Source organism: Ambystoma mexicanum, chromosome 10 (genome assembly GCF_040938575.1).
Source record: "Ambystoma mexicanum isolate Mex_15411 chromosome 10, UKY_AmexF1_1, whole genome shotgun sequence".
NCBI classification, from domain to species: Eukaryota; Metazoa; Chordata; class Amphibia; order Caudata; family Ambystomatidae; genus Ambystoma; species Ambystoma mexicanum.
In genome coordinates this window covers 1,440,676,491-1,440,695,456 of record NC_090932.1, presented here as the reverse complement: position 1 = coordinate 1,440,695,456, position 18,966 = coordinate 1,440,676,491, and the positions used below count along the sequence as shown (strand labels likewise).

The 18,966-nt window shown below is 48.4% G+C and overlaps 1 protein-coding gene across 8 annotated transcripts in view; it reads right to left on the bottom strand.

Annotated features, from left to right (window-relative positions):
• Positions 1–18,966, bottom strand: part of HECTD4 (HECT domain E3 ubiquitin protein ligase 4) — a 4,298,785-nt gene that overhangs the window by 1,990,560 nt on the left and 2,289,259 nt on the right. For all 8 annotated transcript variants that reach the window (XM_069619495.1, XM_069619492.1, XM_069619493.1 and 5 more), the window contains exon 45: positions 2,073–2,176. In XM_069619495.1, coding sequence (XP_069475596.1) covers positions 2,073–2,176 — 104 coding nt within the window. The remainder of the gene's footprint in view (positions 1–2,072; positions 2,177–18,966) is intronic.

The window sequence follows — 18,966 nt, the reverse complement described above, 5'->3', positions numbered from 1 at the left end:
GCCATGTCTTGGTAGATCTGGATCGGTGCTCCTTGAAAGGTTAATTCGGCCTGTAGGCAATTTGCAGCAATAAAGCTCTTTTTTAGTGGAGAAGAAGTGGATGCTGGTAATCTCATCTGGTGGATAGCCTGTGGAGGCTCCTCTGCGACTTTGTATCCTGTGGGTTCGATCGAATAGCCGCATTGCTTTATTGCAATCCGGGAGGAGGGACTGGAGAAGGTTACCCACATAATTCTGCAAGATTTGATCCATGACCGAGGCAGGGACCCCTCTGATTCTTACATTATTTCTCCGAGCACTGTTTTCAATATCCTCCTGCTTGAGCATTATGGCTTTGTTTCTTCTAGAGCCTGGACTTTCCTTCGCAGCTCTGTTAGTTGCGTAGTTTGATCCAGGGATTGCTCTTCCACATCACTGACCCTGTGCTCCATCTTCTCCATCCAGTGGTCTAAACGGTCCACTCTAGAGGAGATCGCCGACATGAAGTCATGAAATTCAGATTTGATGCCTGCCAGAAGTTGTGAATATCGTCTTTTATAGCCCATTGGCCTGGTGGTCTCTTGAGTGAATGGATCAGAGAGCGTCCCCCCCTTTTGGTTTCCTCCCTTTTGTCATGCGGTTGTAGAAGGGTGGCTATATCAACAGATGTTTGTGACTTTTTTAGGTTAGCCATCATGATTGCTGTCTGCGTTTTCTGTACCAGATGCAGAGATCTGTGCACCCTGCGTGTGTCAGGCTGGGGCTTGTTAGCGGGGGGAGGAAACCGTGGCTCTTCGGCTTCCACTGTGTATCTGAGGTGGTGGGGACGTATATTCCGCTCTGGTCCAGGAAGCGGCGTTATATCCTTAGACTAGTTGCTGGATACGGTTGCATTTCAGCTCCATCCCCCTCCTCCCCTGCAGATGTGGCAACGACTGCTGGTTGGGTCCCAGGCTCTTCCCCCTCTCGATCCGCCATGGCAGTGGCTTCCCTCTGCACGTTGTTCCATGTTCGTTCCCCTCCGGGAGCTAACTCGGCTCCTCTTTACTTGCCAGCTCACTTACTTGGCAGCATGCTGTTGTTGCGTAGGCAGCTGCTCGTTTGGGTCCCTTGTTTGCGCTTTCCCTGGGTGAGTGTTCAGGCGAGGACTGGTTTAACTCCCTGTCGTCTGGGACAGGCGCCATCTTGCTTAGCTTTGCTGTGCGCGGCTGCCACATGGAGTGGTCGATATTACAGTTTGTAGGCAAGTGATAACATCACTGCTTGCTCCGAACACTGACAGATGCTCTTTCAGTTCGGCTGCTTTTCACTGCGTCAACTAACACAGTCCACTATCAAGTAGTGAACGTGGTTAGAATAACCGTCTTTAGAAATCTCACAGAGCTAAAGAGGGAGAGGAAATGGCCACTTCCATGGAGGGCCCAATGAGCTACCAATGTAAGACTGTGATAAAAATACCAAACTCTTGTCATAAGCTATGAAGACAGCTAGTAAAAGCCAGCACAAAAAAGGTTATAATAAAAGATTTCAGAAAGCTCCATAGGAAACTCTGTCGCTTCACCAATGTGCTACAAAATACATGTACCAGACTTTACTGGAGACATTTGGATGATAAAACGTTTTGAAATACATGTTTTCTGCATAAATTAATGTCATCTTTCTAGTCTACAAAAACAGATGGACAAAACAATAAAATGTGTTATCAAATGAAAAACAAACCCCCCCTTAATTAGCTGGTCGATAGTAGCCTCATAAGTGAAAAACTATAAACCAAATGCAGGTTTTATTTATGTATTACTTAAAAGCAGCAAGGGTAAAACCAGTACTCAAGAAGAAATAGTTTGGCATAGGATACACGTTATTTGGGGCATTGTGATGTTACTGGAGCCACCACACCATCCATGGTAGCAAACACTTACGCCCACACAAGACAACTCTTGACAACCACCAGGCCACAGCAGCGACATGAGAAACAAAACTCTGCTTTTTGTTTGACATTCGCTTGCCAAACATGACTGTAATATGTGCTAAAGGATGCACCAGAGAACATTGCTTTATGAACTAAAAGTAATTGTGATGTTATGTATTTTTACCCGTCTTCGGTCAGTCTGCAGTGGAGGAGGGGGTGGGCGAGCACAGTCTCGATACAGCATTCTTAATCGTTCACATTGCACTTCAACAACCGTAAGTCGTTCACCTGAAATATTAGAAATATTGTATTAAAATAGTGCTAAAATATATCTCTTTACCTCTCCAGAGAACTGCTGGGCTCGGGCTGAGAAGGCCTGCGCTAAAGCTACACCCACCAATACTACCTTTGCATTCCGTTACCCTATACTGGCAAGATCGTTAATGGATCTCAAGTGACCTACTGGATTTGGCAAAGTTTAGCTACTAATGACGCTGAAGCCAGAAACCAAATCAAAAGGGAAATCAAAAGTGCATTTTCAAAGGGTTATGCCCGTGCCACAGCCACTTATGTTTTCAATTCAATAACCTTGCAATTACCGTCGCCCACAATACACACCCTAATACCAAAGCCTTGTTACCTACCTCTTTCAAATACAAAATAAATGGTTTAATAATAGAGTACATTGATAAATAAGGTACTCATAAAAAATAATTTTGGTGTTATGTAAAGAAGTAAAAGAATTTAATTTTAAAGTACAGGCCTGCACTTTGCCGCGTGCCCCCCCCCTCCAGCTCTTCAATCTCTCCCGTCTGAGTTCATCCACTCTTAGTATCTGTCCCATTCCTTCCACCCTATTCAACTCTTCTCAATTCTTCCACAATCACACTTTATCTCATTTGTCCCACACTTTCCAGGTCTACATTTGTACCAGCATCGCCACAACATTTTTTTCCATTATTTTCACTTCACTTTTACACTTCACTTTTACTTTTACACTTCACTTTTTCACAGACTAGAAGGAGAGCATGACGTTTTGGCGACTCAGAAAAACCATGAAACTAGGCAGGTATTTTGAAAGAATCAGTTCCCTGGGATTAAACCGATGTCAGTTCTCAAGCCCCACTTGCATGTTGTAGTGCTGCTGCCTGGGCTCACGAGCTGCCAGTTGACTGTGCAGAGTAGCCGTTTGAAGAAGCAAGGGTAGACTTTGCTAAAATGGTCACGCTAGTGATGATCTTTGCTGATTGTATGCTTTTTGTCCATTGTACAGGTGTTAGTTGAAAACGTGGCTTGAACTTAGTTGTGGCATGTTATTGCTTTATTTATTTTTTCTTTTATTTATTTTTATTGTGCAGATAGTTCAAACAAACCTTTACACATCATACATAAAAGATACATCACATCCAATAAAAAAAGATTCATATCTTACATTAACCTCCTCACAAACATATGCCAAAGAGATGACAATGCATTACTTACCGTAAAAGCATTTCTGATGGTTGTATCTGCTTAAATTCACATGCTGTGCATAGGTCCGACATCCAGTGGTCACTGCGGAGTATTGCATTTTGTTTTCCGTAGTCGGAAAGGGACGTCGACAAGGCGTGTCTGAAATACTATCCCTATAGTGACGTGCGTTGTACCCACAATCCCTCACGCGTCGAGGTCCCTCTGTTTGTATTTTTCTGCCCTGAGGGAGCCTTCTAGACGTGAGTGAGTACAGAAAAGAGAGATATAAAAGGAAGTCTATGTTCCTTCCATCCGAGCGGGGAGGAAGGGTGGGCGCATGTGAATCTAAGCAGGTACAACCATCAGAAATGCTTTTACAGTAAGTAATGCATTGTCTTCTGATGTTTGTTAATCTGCTTAGAATCACATGCTGTGCATAAACTAGCGAGCAGTACCCGGAGTTGGCGGTGGGTTATGAGAAGGAACAGTAGAGAAAAGATGTCTTAATACTGCCTGTCCCACCTGGGAGTCATATCTCGAGTGTGCATCTAGACAGTAGTGTTTTGTAAAGGTGTGCACAGAACTCCAGGTAGCCGCTTTGCAGATGGACTCAAGGGGAACATTTGCAATGAATGCTATGGACGCCCCCGTGCCTCGAGTAGAGTGTGCTCTTGGCTTAAAGGGCAGTTCTCTCTTAGCAAGAGTATAGCAAAGAGTGATGCATTGAACAATCCATCTAGAAATAGTGGACTTTGAAACTGCATCCCCTTCTCTTCCTGCTGCCACCGAGACGAAGAACTGATTAGTCTTCCTCAGTCTTTCCATGTAGAACATGACCGCTCTGCGCACATCTAGTGTGTGTAGAGTTTTTTCCCCCAAGTTGGAAGGATTTTGAAAGAACGTTGGCAGTTCTATAAACTGGTTTACGTGGAATTTCGAGATGAATTTCGGAGCAAACCTTGGGTGCGTGCGTAGAACCACCCTATCTCTGTGAACTGTAACGAAGGGGTCTAGAACAGAAAGAGCCTGTAGTTCACTTACTCTCCTGATGGAGGTGATAGCTATTAAAAAAGCAGTCTTAAGAGTGAGGTCTTTAAGAGATGCTTTGTGCATGGGTTCGAATGGTGAGCCCATGAGTCTGGTAAGTACCACGTTAAGGTCCCATCCGGGAGCTGGGTCAGCTATCGGGGGGTGTATTCTCTTTACTCCCTCCATGAAGGCCTTTATAACAGGGATCTTCCACCACGACACCTTGAGTTGGGAAGTGGTGTATGCAGAAAGTGCCGCTAGGTGGACTTTAATGGAATTGAACACTAGACCTGAATCCAATAAGTGGGTCAGGTATAGAACAATATGTGTGGGAGAGCAGTCAATCGGGTTGATGCTTTTTCCTCTGCACCAGATGACAAATCTCCTCCACTTGCTAGAATAGCAGTGGCGAGTGTTAGGTTTTCTGGCTTCCCTGAGGATGTCCATGCATCTCTGCGGGAGCTGTAGATGTCCGAATTCTATGATCTCAGGAGCCAAGCTGCTAAGTTCATGTTCTGGGGGCATGGATGCAGAGTCCTGCCCTTGTCTTGTGACAGCATGTTGTACGGGCAGGGGAGTTTCACTGGGGGAGATGGAGACATCTCCATCAAGTGAGCGAACCATGGCTGTCGGGCCCACATTGGGGCCACCAGTATCATGGTCACTTGTTCCTGGTGCATCTTGTGCACCACCTTGTTGAGAAGGGGAGTCGGGGGGAAAAGCGTAAACAAATTTCCCTGACCATTGCATCGACAGACCGTTCCCCTTGGATTGGTTCTGGGGGTACCTGGAGGTGTAACTTAGGCATTGTGAGTTGTCCAGGGTTGCGAATAGGTCTATTTCTGTGAATCCCCATTGTGTGAAGACGTCGAAGACGATGTCTTCGTGCAGTCGCCATTCGTACTCTTCGGGCAGGGGGAAATCTCTGCTGAGTTTGTCTGCCAGCAGATTGAGTTCCCCTGGTACATGTTGTGACAGTAGGAACATGTCTTGTTTGAGAGCCCACTTCCATATATTTTGGGCCAGTTTGGACAGTCCTGGAGAGTGGGTGCCCCCTGTTTGTTGATGTAGTACATGGCTGTGGTGCTGTCTGTAAGGACTAACACAGTCTTGCCTTGTAGGTGTTCCTGGAAGGCTTTTAGCGCCTTGAACACAGCTAGTAGCTCCAGAAGATTTATGTGTTTGGATGCTACGTTCGGAGTCCACACTCCGTGAGCAGTCTGATGGGATAGGTGAGCCCCCCATCCTGTGAGGGATGCGTCTGTGGTCAGAGTGGCTTCCGCCGCGGGTGTGGTAAAGGGTTTCCCTCTTTCCAGGTTTTCCTTTGTCCACCACCGTAGCGAGAGAACCAAGGCCTGCGAGACCACCACTAGATCGTCCCATAGTCCGCTGGCCTGACACCACTGGCTGTTGAGTCACTCTTGCATAGGGCGCATGCGCAGGCGCGCGTGAGGTACCAAATAAATACACGACGCCATCATGCCTAGCAAGCGCATTGCTTTGCGTACCGTCACCTCTTGATCGGTCACATATTGAGGGATCTGAAACAGCATGTTTTGGACCCCTTTCGTTGGAGGGGAAGACGAGGCCGTCCTTTGTTTGAATTAGAGCCCCTAGGAATTGTTTGATTTGGCTGGGGTCTAGGCTGGACTTCTTTTCGTTGATGGAGAAGCCCAACTGGAACAAAAGGTCTACAGTCTTTTGGGTATTGGAGAAGCATGTTTCGTAAGAATCCCCTGTTATGAGCCAGTCGTCGAGGTAAGGGTAAACTGGGATGGACAACCTGCGCAGGTGGGCCGCTGCCACTGCCAGTACCTTCGTGAATACCCTTGGTGCTGATGCTATGCCAAAGGGTAGCACTCTGAACTGGTAGTGTTTGCCCTCTATCATGAACCTGAGGTATCTTCTGTGCGCTGGCAACATTAAAATATGAAAGTATGCATCTTTCATATCCAATGTTGTCATGTAATCTCCCTGAGATAGCAGTGGGATCACTTCCTGTAAGGTCACCATACGAAACTTCTGGGGTTTGATAAACTTGTTCGCTGGGCGCAGATCTAATACAGGGCGCATGGTTAGATCCTTTTTGGGTACAAGGAAGTACACTGAATAAATACCTTCCGTTACCTGAGATAGAGGCACGACCTCTATGGCTCCTTTTTCCAGCAGTAATTGTACTTCTTGGAGAAGGATGGCAAGGTGTTCCGGTGTCATGCGTCGTCCCCTCGGGGGTCTGTATGTTGGGGAACTGTTGAATTCGATGCAGTATCCGTGGGCTACGGTGGAAAGTACCCAGCGGTCTGACGTTATTCCCTCCCATGCTGGAAGAAAGGATGTTATCTGGCCCCCGACCGGTGTTGCATGGGAGGGGACGCAAATCTTCGCATCACTTGGTGTTGTTGGGGGCTTGGGAGCCTCTGGGGGTGGACCCCCGTCCTCTCCCTTTGCCCCGGCGCTGGCCTCTTTGGCTGTACTGCCCACTATTGGTCTGGTAATTGGTGGCAGGGTACTGTTGCTGCTGATTCTGCTGTTGGCGTTGGCCACGAAAAAAAGCGTTTGTTGCCATAGCCGCGTCTGGTAGTGGGCTTAGAGTTCTGGTCAAGAGTTTTGATAGTATCAAACTCTTTTTTAGCCATCTCCAGAGCCTCATCCACCGCCTTCCCGAAGAGGTTTGAGTCTTCAACAGGTTTATTTATTAAAGATGCCTGTGTCTCCGGTTTGCACAGCCATACATGGCGTTTTAGGAGTATTCCCTGAACCAGGGAACGTCCCGCTGTCTCTGCGGCATCCAGAGAGTTCTTTACAATACTCTGGTTGACCTGGGTTCCTTCGCCAATAGTTGATAGCAGGCGTGTACGTAGTGGTTCCGGCGCTTCTTCGGCGTCTTTACGCAGTTTGGCCCACTGCGCGTCCGCGTAGCTAGCTAGCAAAGAATTGTTGTTCGCAATTCTTGCCGAAAAGGAGCCGAGGATGTGACTCTCTTTGCAAGGGCATACAACCTCTTGCCCTCCTTGTCAGGTGGTGCCTCGCTAGTGGACAGCGGCACCCCTGCCCTCTTCCTTGTATTAGTTACTACCAGGGAATCCGGAATGGAATGTTCCCTGATGTACAGCGGGTCTGAGGGTGAAGGAGTGAAAAGTTTTTCAATTCTTGGATTAACTCCTCTGATTAGTGCGGGTGTGGATAGCGAAGGGATGATTCTTCTCTTCACTGAAGCGAGGAGGGGAATGGTCTGGCTGACCGGGGGTTTCTCCTTAATTACTCTTTCCACAAAGTCTATTTCGGGAGAGATCTCCCCAGTGTCCAGTTCAAAATGTGCTGCTGCTCTGCAGCAACAGGGCATTAAATGTGGGCTGATCGTCAATGGGAGACGTGTTTCTAACAGGTGAATTGTCAGGAGGATTTAGGTTCAGGACATCAGTGTCCGAATATACTGATGGGGATTGCCAGGGATGAGAAGGTCCTTCCCCTGGATTTTCTCCGAAGCCTTCTCCTACCATGCCTGGGCTGTCTTCCAGACCTTCCTCCTGGTTCTGTCCCTCTTCCTCGTCCACAAATTCATCCTCCCCCTCCAAGTATTGTTCCTCACCAGTGAGGTCATACACATTATGGAAATCTGAGGCTGTGTCTTGCTGGGGATTGAATAGTCTCGGATATTTGGCCCTGGGGTCCTCCTGAGGCTCCTCTCTTGTTCTCTTGGGAGTAGGAGGGTCCTGGGTCTTCATAAACCTCTCCATTCTCTCCATGCAGAGATGGAGCCTTTCCATGGTTTCATGGGGTACCCCTGAGCGGTCTAGCGGGGGAAAATTAGTGTCATCTTGCTGAAAACGGCTCAACCTCCCCCACAACGTCGAGGAAAGTGTCCCGTAGCCTTCCGAAAAGCCTTCTGGTGTGCTGGGGGTCCCCCCGACTGAAGGGGGTAGTCCCTGTCTTTCTTCGGGCTTTTTCGGCGTGTCTTTCGACCTTTGCGCAGCGCTCAACGTGTCTTTCGGCGTACGCTTCTGGGCGTCGGCTACAACGATCCTCGCCACGCTCTCTGTGACTCGTTTGTCAGCGGAGGGCTGTGGTTTCGACGTTACGGGTGTCGATCGTTCTATGGCGGCGAGCGTTCTCTGCTGGTGCGCGCCGGCCGATGGTTTGGGGGCGGCGCCCTTATTTGCCGAAAGCCCAGTCGCTGGTCGCGGCTGCGGTTGCGAGAGGGGCTTCGAACCTGAACGGTCCGAGGAGGCCGCCGGTAGAACCTGCGTCTCCTTGGGCGCTGATGCTTTCTTCGTCTTTGACGAAGAAGAGCCATGGGTTGTGTGCTTATGTGTGGTATCGTGTGCGTCAGTGTCGCCGGAGTGTTCATCCCCATAAGCAGGGCGTGAGCCGAGTCCGTCGGGGCTGGGGACAGACGACGAAGAGCGCAAGCGCTCTTTAGAGGGGTGTACGACTTCCGTAGCGGAGGTCGTGTTATCACGTTCCTCGTCACTGTCGGTGGTAGCAACGGCGGGTGAAGAATCGGCCTTCGACATAGCGTAGGCCGCCCACCTCTTGACCCTACAGTCTTTTAGAGTCTTTGGCTTAAGAAGCCGACAAGCCGTGCAACCCTCCTCTTTGTGATCGAGGGGCAAGCAGCGGTTACACCGTGAATGCTTGTCTTTCCAAGTAAACTTGCCCTTGCAAAGCGGGCAAAACCTAAAGGGTGTCCTCTCCATAGCCGAGGCAATAAATCGTGATAACGACCCCAAGGGAAAGGAAGGGGAAAAGGAAAGGCATTCTTAGAAAAGAACCAGAGATGTCCCACGACCCCACTCTCCCTACTGTATTTGGCCTGCGAGGCCAGGCCACGTGTTCGGCAATGCCGAAGGATCTCCTCCGCTCGTCCCCTCCGTCGAAGATCTTGCTTGGCGGAGACAGCTTCACAACTGCGTCGAGGGAGGGATCGATGTTATAATTAAATAGGAAAACGACCAAAGGTCGAGGAGATGAAATCTGCAATGTCTCTCGAGGAGCTCCGCGTAAAGGCGACCAGTAGCTGGGCGGAAAAAAACAATCTGAGGGACCTCGACGCGTGAGGGATTGTGGGTACAACGCATGTCACTATAGGGATAGTATTTCAGACACGCCTTGTCGACGTCCCTTTTCGACTACGAAAAACAAAATGCAATACTCCGCAGTGACCACTGGATGTCGGACCTATGCACAGCATGTGATTCTAAGCAGATTAACAAACATCAGAAATATATATATATATATATATATATATATATATTAAACGGCCCACGGTAGCGGGCATGTAGTTATGGTTAAGTTGCTAAACTCATAGGAAGACCACTTTTTCGGCGGCTTATAACTTGGCTCCCCCTGGAGGAATCCTCACCAAACTTTGCAAAAAAAGTATATGGGCTGCAGGTTTGGTGATGTTTTTTCGTGGGGGGGAGGGGTGTTATAGGGTGGGTCCCAATTTTTTCTTTTTTTTCCATAGACTGAATGGGTGAAAACTTTGCACACGGCTATAGGCTGAACGGCTGGACGGATCTGCACCAAATTTGCGGCAGGAGCGGGGGCTTGGGTCAGAAAGCGTGCTTGTGTGTGTTTGATGGAAATCCGACCAGTACTTTTGTTGCAAAGAACTGAAATGTACGTCTCAAAAAATGTGTGATATCTGGCTCTGCTTCGCAGACCCATTTCCCGGTTCGCCCAGCGGAAAGAAGGCTCATCAGCTGGCAGTATGCCGTGCTGTTGACAAACTTTGGACGCGGCTGGTGGTTGGCTGGAGAGAAGCGTGCTGTGCGCCAAAGTTTTTTTGAAAACGCAATGGTGTATCGGAGGACAGTGCGCCGCCAAAAGGCACTGACAAACAATGTACAGCATGTGGTGGTGGGAAGAGGGGATGGAAAGGGTGGGGGAGCGCGAGGTGCTTCATCAGAGATATGTGATTATTAGGTGGACAAAGATGGTGGTGTGCCTGCAGTATCCTGGCGTACTACGCCAATTCGAGGTTCCCTGCGCAGCCCACAATCATGTGCGGTGAATACAGGCAGCCTTCGTTACGGCACGATAGCTCGTGCTGCGACATCTTACTGTGCTGACTGGTGGTACTTGAATAGCAGACGGGGAGTGCATTGTAAATCATCTGAGATATGTCAATAGGTGGATGAAGACGATGTGCCTGCAGTGTCCTTGCGTACAGCACCAATTTGCGGGTCTCTGCCCAGCCGCCTCCCATGTGTGCTGCATGCAGGCAGGCTTCGTTACGGCACAATAGCTGGTGCGGAGACCTATTTCTGTGGTGACTGGTGGGAGCTCAATTGCAGAAGGGGAGTGCATTGCACTTGACATGCGCATTATAAGATAGCGTGTTGCATGGACGGAGGCCTTGCAGCGACAACTGTGTGCCATGGTTGGATTTAGGTTTCACATTGTTCCCTTCGGTGTGTGGTACGTCAGCATTGCATAGATGTTGATTGCATGGTAGCAGTGCTTCTTAGCACATCCTACAGTGTTTAATCCATGGCTGCAGCTACTAGCATGAACAGTTGTGCAGTGAGTCCACTGAGTGCAGTGTTGTAATACTGACAGTATTGAAGAGGGTAGGGATGAAGTGCACCTTCTATGTGCATGGATACTGCGATGTGTGAAGTGGGCGCAATTCTTCATTATTGAGTGCACAGAAGTGGAGACAGACTAAACTGCATATCGCATCGGATTGCGTAGTGTCCATTGAGCAGAGTGGTGACTTCTGTACTGCAGTATGACGTATTGCTTTTCTGTACTGAATAGAGAGCTGGGAGACGTACTATGTGAATGAAAGTGGGTATGGGTGCCTGAGGCTGTGTTATGTTTCCATGAATAGCTGTATTACGATGTGGAGGTTGGGTAGTAGTGGCTGTGGTACGTGTGTGCAGTGTGTTATGTGAGCACATGAAGGTATGCATGGCTGCATTATTTGCGGTGGGTGTGGGCAAGGCCTAGACTACTGGGTGCATGGCCAAATGCCGTAGGCCATGCACCCAACAGTCTAGGCCTTGGCCACACCCACCGCAGCAATGCAGTTTACACTGCATCTGTCACAGACTCCTCACCTTTACAGAATGGTTGTGAAGCACATTTTACACTTGATAGAGCACCAGAAGTCAGCTGAATGAAAGTGGGTAGGGGTGCCGAGGGCTGTGTTAAGTTTGTAGACAGTAAATCTTTCTATGCATAGCCGTATGACTGTGCAGAGCTTGGGTAGGAGTGCCGGTGGTTGTGGTATGTGTGTGGATTGTGGTACTTGATGACATGTTGCCATGCATGGCTGCATTATGCTGCGGTCGGTGTGGCCAAGGCCTGGACTATTGGGTTCATGGCCAAAGGCCATAGGCTAGGCACCCGAAAGCCAAGGCCTTCACCACACCCACTGCAGAAATGCAGTTTTGATTGCATCTCTCAGAGGGTGGTCACCTTCACAGAATGGTTGTGGAGCACATTTTGAAGTGCACCGACATGCATACATTGGTGGTTCCATGGGTGCGGTCATTGTTGGAACATCCTACGGTTTTCGGTGTATGGCTGGAGATTGTGCAGTGAAAAGTCTTGCAGTGTGCCAACTGGATGCAGTGTTGGAACACTGTCAGTATACAAGAGGGTAGGGTTGAAGTGAATCTCCGATGTGCTTGGACATTCTGGTTTGTGTAGCTTCCTGGGAGTAGGCGAAATGTTGGGAGGATTGTGGGGTTTGGTTGCCAGTGACATAATACTTTGTGCATGGAAGTGGGTAGGGGTGGCGGAGGCAGTGGTAGGTTTGTGGAATCTGCTAACTGTGACATGTTTCCATGCATCACTGTGTTATGGTTCTGGGGTTGGGTAGAAGTGCAGCTGGCAAGGTTACGTTTGTGGATTATGGTTTATGGCCACATGTTCTCATATATGGCTCCATTATGTTGTGATGGGTGTCGGCAAGCAGTAGACTGTACTGTTCATATGCAAAGACGTGATGGGTGCCCATCTGGATGATTTTGGATGCCCACATCGTGATTTATTTCCCACACCTTTGTACGGAAAGTGCTTTGGAAGCACACGCAAAGTGTACTCCGAGTGTTGAACAGTAAATATGGAGTGCTGTACAGAAATTACCCGTGTTGAATGCGGGTTCTTGACTGTGATTGGTGCATGCATGCGTGAATATTTCACAATCCTCAATGAGGGAGTGATGGAAGAAGAATAGTGGAGCGGAGAGAAGGACTGCCCCTACTTTACTTGTTATCAGCCCTTGCTGTAGCTGGTAAAGCGCACGCGCGACATCCTGCCATTCTAAGCATGGTGGACATGCAAATGGAACTGTGGTAATTATGGCATCATGTGTCAAAGGTGTGGTTCACAGGAAGGGGTGGTACTACTTTCTCCCAATACTCTATGTGTAATGAGGTTGGTGGACATGGAGACGCAGTGCTGATCATGTGTGATGCATGTGTACAAGATCTGTACAGGTATGCAAAGAGGCGTTGCTGCTAATTTCGGGTTGGAAGGAGTGGACGCTTTGTGGGCCAGTGTCGATGCGTGCAGTTTTGGTGGGATGGTTCGCCTTCGCAAATATGTGTCCTCCATCGTTACTGGTTAAGTTGTCGTGGTGCATTATGGAGGTCTACATTTGGGTAACATGTCGTATGGACGTTTGCCCCAATACCTGAAGAAGTTGATGACTGCAGTGATGCAGATTTATTTTTCTCACTGCCAAGGTCGTTTTCTCACCCATTCCCCCAAAAGGAGTATGAGACCATGCTGGTGTAATTTCTCCCCAGCCACAGCTCGGAAGGTGTCTTGTGAACGGAAGCATGTCTGCATGTATGTGCACTGATGGCATGTTGTCCACCCACTATGAGAGCATGAATTTCCAAAACATACACTGCGTTCATGCACATGGCATTTCTTTGACCGCCATTCGAAATACCATTTTCTTGTACACTATGCACAAAGCGTTGCCCTTAACTCAGTAAATAATTAAGGAGGAGCAGCAAACAAAGTCATACAAATAGAAAAAACAAAAAACAAAAAAGGTGGTTTGCAAACATGTAGAAAACACAAAAACAAAGAAAAAATGAAACCTTTTCAGAGGGACCACTAAAGACTCAATCACCTACCCTGTATCCCAATTCCCACCCTCCTTCCTAGCACGAAACACTCTGCGGATTACGCTGTACTTTCAGGATTACACATGCCACATGCTGCCATTTCAGGATGAGAGCCATAGAAATGGGACTGTGGAGCGAAAGACACTATACGTTTGTGGTTGCGGTGTGTACACAAAAAGTGTAGTCGAAGGTCTCTTTTTACAAAGAAGTGCAGAAGGCTATGGTGGAAGTGGGCAAGGAAATGGCCAGGCATCCTGGGTGTATGCATGAATTGTATGTACTTGTTTGAAGTTCGTAACATGAATGCAGTGCTGTTTGTGAGCTATATATTTTTTAAAGTGTGCAGTAAGTGGGGTACTGCGGTGTACAAGGTAAGTGGCTGGCATCCTACTGTTATGAAGGCATTCTGTGTATGATATCATGTGATGTGCAATTGTATGCTATGGCATGCGTAATGCGCTTTTACACACGTTTAGTAAAGCGCAACGAGACAAGGGATGGGGAACAGAGGGGAGACAGACAACGAACCTACTAGGCAAGGTGTGACTTACACAAGTGCATGGGTGGAGGAAGGGGAAGGTGCAGTACATGGGTAGAAGAAGAAATTACCATAAGTAAAAATACAGGGCGATTGTGCCAAGAGCAAGGATAAGTGCACACATCAGGTGGAGCAGGAACTGTTAAGGATACAGAAAACGGTCCCCAAGTGCAGGGTTTGCTAGAAAGGCAGTGCAGGGGTTCGCCTGGTGGGGGGAAGTGGCATGGGCCCGACTTCACAGAGTCGCCAGGTAATCAGTGCAGAATCAGTTTACGCCAGGCAGTCAGCCGGGGAGAGGAGGAGAAGAAGCAGACGCAAAAAGAAAGGCTTTGAGGTGATTCCGGAACCGGCGATGGTTCTCCTCAAGTTTCAAGGAAACAGGGAGGCTGTTGCAGAGGGAGGCCCTAGCTGAAGAAAAAACATCTACCACTAACTGGTTGCTTGCAGAAGCGATTGACCCTGAGGGAGTTGGAAGCGGATGAGGGAAGAGCTTGAGCACAGAGATATATATTAAGTGAGAGCTGAAGGTATTGAGGTCCCAGGGCCCAGAAGGCCTTGTGCATAATGCTGAGGGTTTTCACCTTATTCCTCGCAGCCACTGGGAGCTATTGCAGACATTTCAATGCAGAGGAGATACCATCCGTTAGGCAGAAACCTGTGCAGTTCCCTTAGGGACCACTGCAAAAGATTTAAGACTACAGGTGTTGGTAGTAAACCCACTTGGTAGCAGTCTGCACCACCCAGATTTACCTGGTAGCTGTGGCTGAGCAGTCAGACTTCTCTCAAGAAGAGTTAGGCAGTATGCAAAGTATACACAATAGGCACTCAGAAACAATAATACAAGCAAACATTGACCAGAGCTTTGGTATCAAAGTATATAATTAATTATTTAATAAAACACACAGTTTGAAACACTCCAGCACTCTTATTGTAAAATATTCTAAACACAGTTACTATTGTAATATATACACCCCTTTTTCCTTATCAGATAACTCACAGTAAAACACCACTTATTTTCATACAGAGGTGGGCGCTTAACTAGATGGCACTCCAATAAGTTTGTGAGAAAGAGAGGGAAAAAGACAGAATATGGAAAGGTACACCACTCTAAGATTCAGGAACACTATAAGCAAGGCAGAAGAGCAAGAGTCACTGGTGAGCCAAAGTCCAAAGGCTGGGCCCACTAGAGAGCAGAGCACAAATATGCCCAAGGTCACACAGTTACACTAGTCTTAGAAAGTCTTGCAGAGGGTTCAAAAAGAGTTTAGAGAGGCTTCGGGAAAGTTTAGCCATGGTGTCCCAGGCTAACCCAGGTTCGAAAGCCGAGGGCTAAATCTACCCCGTACAGTCAGTAGCAAGGGAAGCCAGGCGGGACACGGTACCTTAAGTTGGAAGGATCCTCCAGCGGTGGCAATTGTTCCTGGTAGTGGGTGCAAGTTGCGTCGTCGTCCAGGGGAAGAGAAGATCTCGACTTGGAGGAAAGATGAAGGTCGTTGCACTACCAGGGCAGAAACCAGCCGCGGAGTTTTCCGGTTAAAGGTGGTACCTTTGTTTCGCGGTCATGGTAAAACGTGGTATCCCGGTTGCCGGGGTGCTTGGACAGGCAAAGCGGCCACGAGGTACGTCGGGAAGGCAAAAAGACGGTGAAACTGGTTATCCCCATCAGTCAAAGGAAGAAGACTCTACGGCGGGAGATCTCCTCTGTCGTTGGGAAAAGTGGTGAGGCAGTCCAGCAGGGAACCACCAGTAGTGGTGTCGTGGCAGGTCGGCTCAGCTTCTCCCTCGTCGGATTCTTAGGTCCTGTGGCGACTTCTGAAGTTCCAGTCCCCAAAGCCCTGCTTTTATGCAGCAAACCCCCATTCACTCAGCCTAGCTGTCACTCAAACATGCACTTGGGCCAATCAGGATGGAGTGCGACTTGAGTTGCCTAGGCAACTCAGTCCAGGGTGCCTAAATTCCTCTCCACCCCTCCTAAGTACCCCAGACAGAGTGGCACCACTTTGGAGGGCTTCTGTGGAGAAGCCCGCCAAAAAGTGGAACAAAGGGCTCCACTTGGGTTGGAGTCACAGAAGAGAACACAAACGCCATTTTAGAATCAAGTTTTGGCAACCAGAGAATTAATATTAATTAGATAAACCGGCAGTATGTTCGAGGCTACCATAAATAATTAAATAAAGATAGTAGCCTAAAACAATGGGAAATCCCACAGGAAAATATTTGCGGTTGAATATAAAAAGTAGTATCCACTGCCACCAGCCAAAACTCGATCAGGGGGGACGGAGACGTGCCCCCTCGACTAACAGACCCCGGGGCAATTGAATTGCCCCAGCCAGTACGTCCACAATATGTGTCATGATGCCTACCTCCAAGGAGCCAGGTCCGACCCAGCAACCCCAGAGGCAGGCATCATTCCCCCCAGGGAAGTTCCAGCGGGCCCAAGCTGGGGCCCTTTGGACGCAGTCCTGGCGCCTTAGGCGCCAGGCTCATGTTGGACCCCAGTCCTGGTGCCTTAGGCGCCAAGCTCATAAAGCTGGACATGTGTTCAAGTGTTTTAGTGTGCACTTACCTGATGCAGACCATGCTGCTACATCCAGGCCCTCTTGAGGCCTGAATGGGACTACTTTACCTGTGGGACTACTTTCCACCCGGGTGTGGTTGGGGAAGGATACATATCTGATCGGTGGAAGGATACATACCTGGAACTCCTTCCAAAGCTATTTAAACCCCACCCGAAGAGCCACACATGCTTCGCGTTGTTCTGCACCTAGCAGCTGGACGCTCACCGTGTCTGCTCCTGTTTCTGGACTTCAGCCACGCCTGTCAGCATCCTGGGACACCTGCAAAGGGTAATAAGAAGAGAATTGGAGAGGGAGAAGGCCTTACCTGCTAGACCTGCATCACGGAGACATTTCACCGACGATCCTGAAAAGGAAGACATCATTTTTAAAAAGCATTTCGCTCCGATCGCTGCAGCGCTGCATTTCGCTCACCTTTCTTGGACGCCTCCATCTTCAGCAGCGATCATCCGGATCCGCAGCCACTTCCCAGAGCCTAGAGAGAAAAAGACAAGAACACAAGGTGAGAGAAGGAAGGGAATAGGAAAAGCTCAGTTTCCTTCTAAGACTTACCTGTTGGGTAATTCCCATTTCATTTCGGGTCTTGCTGCTTCCAGGCATTTTCCGGACCCCGGCCCCTATGGGGAAAAAAGACAAAGACATTAGATGAGCGAATGCAAAAACATTACCTGAGTGCTCATCTAGGATTTACCAGATCTTTACTGGAACTGCACGTTTCACTTCGGGTCGGCGCCATATCTCCGGCATTCCGAACCCCGGCCCCTATGGGAAAAGACATCAACATTAGCGCTTTGTTGCAAGAAGTGTCCAAAGGAATCTTCATTCATCACCTGAAAAAGACAATGAACATTATTATTTAAAGCTGAACTTTTGAACTTGCAACAGAACTTTTACAGCGCCTTACCAGTATAATCAAGCTTACCTGAACTCCCAATCCAACCTCAATCCAGTGAAGTAACTGGGTTCAACGCGCCCCTGCGTCAGAAGCAGGATGGAGAGCTCGTCCTTTCAAACCCTAAGGTGAGACTTCACGGGGAATCGTGGAAGGGTATCAAGGAGGGTTGGAAGGAAGTGGGAGGCTCGAGCATTATTCCGCCAGATTGTAATACTCCCTTTCAAGGTACAGGAGGATATTCCTGCGAGCCTGATTAGCCAGAGTTGAGGGGCCCGTCCTATCCATCTTCAGAGCCCTGCGCTTCACCACTGAAGAGGCATCAGCACTCGAAACCAGGCCAGCGCCCCCGTGGGAATCAGGTGAGCGTGACAATATGATGGTTTGTACTGGTTCTGTTCAGAATTTAAGACTAGTAAAGTCAATGGTGACTTTACATGTCCTGGGAGACAGTAGTCAGTCCCAGGGTATGGAGTCTATACTGGGGGGTCACTAGGACACCCCTGTGTTACTGCACGGAGGGTGTGTGTAACACACATCACAAAAACACATGAAGCCCTATGGGGTAAAATACCCCATAGCCCATTAAACACATCTAGATACAAAGAAACACACTAAAATCATGTCCAAGAGTGAGGGTAAAAGAGTCTCACTCCTGGTAGGAGAAAAAAATAAACCCCAAAAATCCAGCAAAGCTGCTGGGGGACTCACTAGGTTAGGAAATTCAGCCTAAACAGAGAATTCTCCCTAACACCATCTCAAGTTGCGCAGTCCTCTTCTGGATGCATTGCAGAGGGCGGAGAGTAGAGAAGTGGGCAGATTTGAAAAGAGCCTGCTGCAATAGTGCAGCCTAGACAGAAGCAGAGCTGCGCAGACAGTGACCTTTTGCAAGCTTTAGGTTGGTAAGATGCATGCAGTGCTGCTTTTGGTGGCGTATCTTTACGATTTATGTGGGAGATCGGTTAGTGGGGAAAACATTTCGTAGCATTGCCGGAAGGAAAGTAGAGAGCTCCTTTTTCAATATTACAATGTATGATATTGGTAAATCAAAACGTTGCAAGCACATACCACTGAAGTGCCACTTGATGGATGGCGATGGGAAAAAAAAGGACAGTATGCTTTTAAAGAACATAATGGACGCTCAGTGGCAGATACCGTGTGCAGAGGCACTTATAACACAGTGGTAAACATACTGCAGAAAAAGTTTTTATGCCTCCATTTTATGGTGATGGGTGCGCATTTGGAGGCACGTGGATGCAAAAATCATGCAATCTTTTACTGAGCTTTCTACTGCACGTGCTTTCGCGTGACAGGACACTTGCAGGCTGATTTTGTAACAGTACCTATAAAGTGTTGTGCAGAACTGAGTGTTCGATGCTAACGACTTGGATGGCATTGGTGGAATCGTGTGTGCTGATTTACCCGTACCCAATGAGGCAGTGGTGGACAAAAGATAGTGGAAAGGGAAGAAGGACTGCTCCTGCTTTACATGGGTG